The sequence below is a fragment of the Emys orbicularis genome, chromosome 3 (assembly GCF_028017835.1).
Source record: "Emys orbicularis isolate rEmyOrb1 chromosome 3, rEmyOrb1.hap1, whole genome shotgun sequence".
NCBI lineage: Eukaryota > Metazoa > Chordata > Testudines > Emydidae > Emys > Emys orbicularis.
In genome coordinates, this window is record NC_088685.1 from 355,266 (window position 1) to 362,526 (window position 7,261).

The 7,261-nt window shown below is 58.7% G+C and overlaps 1 protein-coding gene across 1 annotated transcript in view; it reads left to right on the forward strand.

Annotated features, from left to right (window-relative positions):
- Positions 1-802, forward strand: part of FNDC4 (fibronectin type III domain containing 4) — a 42,773-nt gene extending 41,971 nt beyond the window's left edge. The window contains exon 6 of the mRNA XM_065402124.1: positions 767-802. Within this exon, the coding sequence (XP_065258196.1) occupies positions 767-802 (36 nt within the window). The remainder of the gene's footprint in view (positions 1-766) is intronic.
- Positions 803-7,261: the final 6,459 nt, after the last annotated feature.

Below are 7,261 nucleotides of genomic sequence, written 5' to 3' on the forward strand. Positions count from 1 at the left end.
CATCCCCATGTGATACAAGCAATTGTTATCTGTCTGTCTCAGGGTTTCATACGGCTGCCCATCACCGCATATCTGAGCATCTTCCACCTGAAACTCCCAGAAATCGCCCAGTCCCTAGAGACTGGGGTGGCTGGCTCATCTCTCATTTTGGGGCAAAATCTCCATTTGGGGAGGGATTTGGGTTTGTTTGTTTTCCTAATGTTATTTTCTCTGTGTTGGTCAGTTGGGTTTCTTAGGGGTGCGGGGGGAGGGGGGGGTCAGTGCCAGTGGGTTGGGCTTATTGGGGAGGGAAGGGGGGCAGTGCCAGTCAGGGGCAGAAGGGAATGGTGGCAGTGGGTTGGGTGGGGGAGGGGGCACGATGGCATTTATCTGCATTTCTTGCAGGGAGTCAGATCACCATGAAGTGCTTTAGTCTCTATTGAGTCTCAAGTTTTATAAAGAAACCTCAAGGAGAGGCTAAAGCCAGAGCACAGCACCAGGCCATGGGAGGCGGGGTGCGCACCGCTGCTCCGCCTGCGGCTGGGGTGCACCACCACTGCTTGGCCCGGGGGGGATGCTGTCACTGGGCCCATGGGAGAGGGGAGCACACCCCTCACTTGGCACCTCAGTGGAACGCTCAGAAGGGCTCAATACCCCCGACTGGGACCAGGTCTCCAAAGAGCTCAGCACAGCGGATCCCTGTGGCGCAGGGCGCACTGAACCCAGGGGGAATCTGGTCCTGAGCGTTTGGGAAAATCTGGTCTTAATGCTGATTTTTCTCTTGTAGAAAAAGTCTCTATCTGTCAATATCATTGAGGTGTGAGCACAGTCCAGCTCTGGATCCGAGGGCCCTGGGAATGCTGCCAGAGCCGAGGAAGATCATGGGATAAAAGGACACCACCAGGCTGCCAGCCTGCAACCCTCAGCATGCAAAGAATTATCAGAAATTCTGCTTCTTCCAAGGCCTTCTCCCCCCCGAGGGGATCTGCATGGAGACCGTTTGGATGATGCATGCAGAACTCAGCCTCACACCCATCATGTAACTGCCCAGGAGTCAATGGGGAGCCTGGAACAGCACCGAAAGAACAAACAGCAATATCCGGATTTCAAGGGATGGGGGAGCCTCCTGCTGATGCAGGGATAATGTCGTGGAAGTGGGATCTCATGGCCCTGTCACTCAGCAACTGTTAGGTAAATGGCAGTGTCCCCTCATGTTCATGCTGTTACAGCCCTAGGTATGGCCAGACCTAAGCCAGGGCGCAGACATAGCTCCAGTTACCAGAGAGCCCTAGCAAGGGTCTAGCTCTCATCCAGCACGCCTGGAGACTCAGAGGGATTTTCTCTTTGTTTACGGTCCCAGAGAAGTGCCCACTTTCCAGCCCCCTAACCCTGCAAGCCCAGACTGTGGGGCCCACAGAGGTGGAGGTGCTAGCTCAGGAAGGGCTGGCAAGAGAACTGATCGGAGCTTTGCAGGACGGCCCCATGCGCCCTGCAGACGCGACCAGAGATGGAATCCCAGCCCAAGGAGGCAAGAGGTTGGCTGGGTCACTGAGCTGACTTCAGCAACTGGCAGCTCAGATGAGCTTCCATCCCTTCCCTTAGTGAGAGTGCCACCACCGCGGGGAGGTGAGGACCTCAGACCAGGAAGTGCCAATGCTGCCTCCTGCTGTGCCCGGCAAACAGCAGAGCAGAGCCTTGCTGCAGAGACAGCGGGCTGCAGGGGAGAGTTCTCCCTATCACATCTCACGCCTGCCCAGTTTGTAGGGCGGCAGGGATGTACCCAGTGCCCATAGAAACATATCCCCTGCTAACTGCATTGCCTGGGAGGTCTCCAGGTCACGGTTCAGCTCTGGGTGTGGGAGGGAAATCTAGCACATGTAGCTCTGAGTCCTCTCCTCCTCTGCCTCTGGCTCCCGCGGAGGCTTCCAGCAGCCCTGGTGCAGGCCACATGGAGCCAGAGTCTGGACCACTGGGAAACAACCCCAGGCCACAGAGAAATGGGTGCGGCGGGGGAGAGAATACCATGCTAAATCCCCATGCCCCCGGGGGGCAAAGGCCTCAATGCAAACTGCCTGTGGCCCATATGCCTCCGCCCATCAGTCAAAGGCCTCAGCTCAGGGCCCTGCCCCAGCCCCTCACTCTGCCCCCTGCGGGGCAAAGTCCTCATCGTAGGGCCCTGCCCCCAGACTCCTCACTCTGCCCCCTGCGGGGCAAAGTCCTCACCACAGGGCCCTGCTCCCAGACCCCTCACTCTGCCCCCTGCGGGGCAAAGACCTTATCATAGGGCCCTGCCCCGACCCCTCATTCTGCCCCCTGCGGGGCAAAGTCCTCACCACAGGGCCCTGCTCCCAGACCTCTCACTCTGCCCCCTGCGGGGCAAAGACCTTATCATAGGGCCCTGCCCCGACCCCTCATTCTGCCCCCTGCGGGGCAAAGTCCTCACCACAGGGCCCTGCTCCCAGACCCCTCACTCTGCCCCCTGCAGGGCAAAGTCCTCATCGTAGGGCCCTGCTCCCAGACCCCTCACTCTGCCCCCTGCGGGGCAAAGACCTTATCATAGGGCCCTGCCCCGACCCCTCATTCTGCCCCCTGCGGGGCAAAGACCTTATCATAGGGCCCTGCCCCGACCCCTCATTCTGCCCCCTGCGGGGCAAAGTCCTCACAACAGGGCCCTGCCCCCAGACCCCTCACTCTGCCCCCTGCGGGGCAAAGTCCTCACCACAGGGCCCTGCTCCCAGACCCCTCACTCTGCCCCCTGCGGGGCAAAGACCTTATCATAGGGCCTGCCCCGACCCTTCATTCTGCCCCCTGCGGGGCAAAGTCCTCACCACAGGGCCCTGCCCCCAGACCCCTCACTCTGCCCCCTGCGGGGCAAAGTCCTCACCACAGGGCCCTGCTCCCAGACCCCTCACTCTGCCCCCTGCGGGGCAAAGACCTTATCATAGGGCCTGCCCCGACCCCTCACTCTGCCCCCTGCAGGGTAAAGGCCTCACTACAGGGCCCTGCCCCCAGACCCCTCACTCTGCCCTCTGCGGGGCAAAGACCTTATCGTAGGGCCTGCCCCAACCCCTCACTCTGCCCCCTGCGGGGCAAAGACCTTATCGTAGGGCCCTGCCCCCAGACCCCTCACTCTGCCCCCCGCGGGGCAAAGACCTTATCGTAGGGCCTGCCCCGACCCCTCACTCTGCCCCCTGCAGGGCAAAGACCTTATCGTGGGGCCTGCCCCAACCCCTCACTCTGCCCCCTGCAGGGCAAAGACCTTATCGTGGGGCCTGCCCCAACCCCTCACTCTGCCCCCTGCGGGGCAAAGACCTTATCGTAGGGCCTGCCCCCAGACCCCTCACTCTGCCCCCTGCGGGGCAAAGACCTTATCGTAGGGCCCTGCCCCCAGACCCCTCACTCTGCCAAGGCCTCACCATAGGGCCTGCCCCAGCTCTATCCTACTGCTCTTGCCTGTTTTTAAGCCTGGCATGGAAGGCCTCACAGCAGGCCCTGCCCCAATTGCAGCGTGGTTTTATGTTGGGTTCCTATGGCGTGTGTGAGGGGATAGTTCCTTTACACACCAGTGCATGGCCTAGAAGGGGTTGGTCTCCATCCCTAGGGAGATGCTGCTGCTGGAGAGAGGCTGTCCCAGGGCTTCCCAGACACACAGCGCCTGCTCTATGTAGGAGGCAATGGCGTCAGAGTCTGTGCAGGGCGCCATTCCCCCTAGGAAACGTGCTACTCCAGCCCACCCTCATCACATCATCAGCCCTGAACCTGGGCAGAGTTCTCCCTCCCTACCCCATGGCCGCCATGGCAACCCTTTGCAGCCTCCTGTGCCCACCCACGACTGCCTCGGACACTGCCACGACATAGTTTCCAGTGACGCACTCCTGGGGTGGGCAGCAGGCCATCTGGGTTCCAGGGGTTAAATCTCTCTGCCAACGGGGGCCTGGTGCGCAGGATTCTGAGTTCTGTAGTGTCATCATGTCACAACCCCACCCCAGGGTGCTCACAGACCCAGGCTCAGCAGGTCTTTATAGCTTGAATCCTTGCCTGTGCCCCAGTCTCACGTAGGGGAGATGCTTCCAGTCCAACGGGGCTGTAGTCCCCACTGCTCCGTGGCGCCAGCTGTTACTCCTTCCCCCCAGAGCAGGCAGCACCCCCTGGCCCAGGGTCCCATGGGAGAGGGCGGTGCTTATTCCACTAGGACCTTCTGCTGGAAAGGAGCTGACCCAAGCAACTCAGAAACACCAATGAAACCCACCAAGTTCTTGGACTGTATGGACAAAACAGCTTGTCCAGCAGGGTGTCTGCACCGCTCACTGCCCATCAGCCAGGGAAGCGTTCAGGGCAGAGGAGTACCCAGGGGTGGCTAAAGCTGAACACCTCCTGTTAACACCCAAACTCCAGGGTCCAGGTGGCATCACCGTGGACTGAATTGTCATTTGGAACCAGCATTGCTCCTAACCAAAAGCTGAGGCCAAACCAACCCCAGCTCCTCTCCCTCACATCTGCCTTCCTCCATCAGAAGAGAACAGAACAGCCTCCACTGGAGGAATGACAGGTGGTAGCCTGCTCCCCCAGGGGCCGGGATGCTGTCTGTGCAGCCCCAGGATTGATGAGAATCACAGGATCCAGCGTCTTCCAGGAACTTATCTTCAAGCAAAACAATTTCAGACTCTTCCCCCCAGGTGCTGCTCAGCTCCTGCCCTGGGAATACCAGGGGGCAGGGCAAGTGACTCCCTGCAGCAGGGTCTTTTCAATAAAAGTCTCTGGCTCAAAGGCAGAAGGGTCACTGTGGTGGCTAGTCCAGTGTGTGCACAGTGCTTGGGAGCCAGCTGCCACGGCTGAGGGACAGACCCCCTAGCACAGGATGGGACGGTGCTGGAGGGCTGGGCAGGGGGAACACAGGAGAGAGAGATTTTGATGCAGGGCAGTGACAATGGCAAAATGGGGGACAGCAGGGGTTGTATTGGAGCTGAGGAATGGGAGTCCCACTGGCTCTGCTCCTGGGTTTTTCTTCAGCTCCCCAATTGCTGGCTCCTGAAAGAAGAAAGGCCTCCCCTTCCCCAGGAGCTAGGGAGCCTCATGCTCCCACCAGCCACCTTCGGCACAGACCTGTTCCCGGGGGCAGGGCAGTTCTGGAGACAGCATACTTCTCCCCTTGGGGAGCAGGCCCTCCGCCATCTGTCCATGCCCATCAGGGAGGTGGCCTCGCTGCTTCTCTCCAGCCAGCGTGGGCAGTGACCAGAACTGCTGCCTGGGGGTCTCTGCTGATGGCTAGAGCCCAGCGACAATGCTGTTCCTCACTGAGTCACACGTAGAGAGGGGATCTCTCTCACCCCCCACCCTGTTGCATGCATGCTTGCTCTCGCATACATGCCCAAGAAGCTGGCAGCCCACCCTCTGCTGTTCTGTGTTATTTGCCAGATCAAAGGGTGCTGGTGATTCCTAGCTCGCGTAGCACTTGCTACCCCATCCTGCCCCGCATTCCCTTGCACAGGACATCAGCCCAGCCTGGGTCCCTACTGGAAGCTGCTGCCAAGGTTTGTGCCAGGAGTCCCTATTGGGGAAGGTGATTCACCCATTGCCCCCACCTCCTCCTTCCCCATGGTCCCACTGCTCTACAGGGCCTTGTAGTGGGAGAACTGGCCCTCCATCTTTGCAGCTCCATGGCACTGATTGGGGCTGCCAGACCACCTGCACTTGGTAGAACAGTAGTTTGACAGAGAAATGGGGCTCGCGGCTGAAGAGGGAACAGCAAAGGCCTCGTTCACTCCCAGGATGGAGTCTCAGAAAATGGCTGCAAGAGGCACAAGATGCAGGATCCAGAGCACAGAGAAGAGAAACCTGTGCAGGCTGTTCCCCTGGGTCAGGAGCAGGGCTGCCCCCAGCTGCGTGTTGGGAGGGGAATGCTGAAGGAGACACCAGCTGGCAGAGGGGATGGAAGGGCTTAGACTCTCCTGCTGGAACAAAGGGGCATGCACACCAGGTTATACCAAGTGCAAGCAGAGGGAGGGGGCATTAGCCAGTGTTCCTAAAGGGACCTCACTTAACGAGACGAGTGTGGGGGGTGGACCGTGGACATCCCACTGTCCCCAGAAGCCCCTGCTGGTAGGGATCACTTGCCCCCTTGCTATCTGGGACTAGGCAGTTTGACCCAGGCTTATGGCCTTTGCTTTCACAGTCATGGAGCTGGGGTGGATAGATCACACACAAGAGGTATGGGGACCTGCCACTCCTTAGCATCACCTCAGAGAGCTGGTGTCTAGTGGTATGGCTGAGGGCAGGGACTTTCTGCTGCCTTATTCTCCTTGATTGTCTTCACCCCAGGGTGACGTGTCATAATCTACTAAAGGTATCACCATTACTCAGGCAGCAGGGCAGGGAGCTTCCTGACAAGGGGCAGGGCTGAAGGTTTAAAAACCAAACCAAGCGGGTAGCAAGGGGCGCGAAGAACCACTGGCCTGCTTCCTCAGTAACCCTTCCCCTCCCAAATCTATGCCAGAGGCCACAAGGACAGAGTCAAGCTTACAATGTTAAAAAACTCATTTTATCGCACTCTACAAAGGTGGCATTTTCATTTAAAAACCAGTGATTTCACCACATGACAGTGAGAGGCTGTAGTAAAGGGTGTGGGGGCTGCAGGTGTCAGATCTGTGGGAACCTCCATTCCACAGACAAGCAGAGCCCGTGGTTTTGTGCCCTCTCTGGGCTACAAGCAATGGGTTCTCTGGGACTACCAGCAAAGGAGTGTGACACCTACATAGGAGAGAATAACCCCCTTCCCCCACTGCCCGAATCTGTGGGCAGCATCCTCTGGCCTGGCTAGGCTGGAGGTTAGATCAGATGCTCAGCGCACTCCCTCCTGGCCTTAAATCTAGGACTCCCCTAAGAAGCAGAAATCTGCTGCCCCTTATCCCAAGGAGAGAGGCAGTAAGGACAGAGGGCTTGCAGGGGGCATGATCCACAGTCCTTCAGTTCACACTTCCATGCTTCAGCTACAGGGATGGGAAAGACCAGAGCTATGGGTCTCTTCTACACAGAGTAAACACAGCAAGCAAGAAAACGTGTGAGCCAGAGAAAACTGAACAATGCTCTGGACTCAGCTAGGTGTGCACTCTCAGGCACACTAACAGCAGTGAGCCCCACCACACACACAGCATGCCTGGGAGCACACGCCCAGCTAACAGTGGTGAGCACCTATGTGCATGGGGCAGTCATGCTCAGGAACACAACATGGAACACAACTGCCCTGCACATGTCGGGTGCCGAGTGGTGCTCAGCAGTTTGCTGG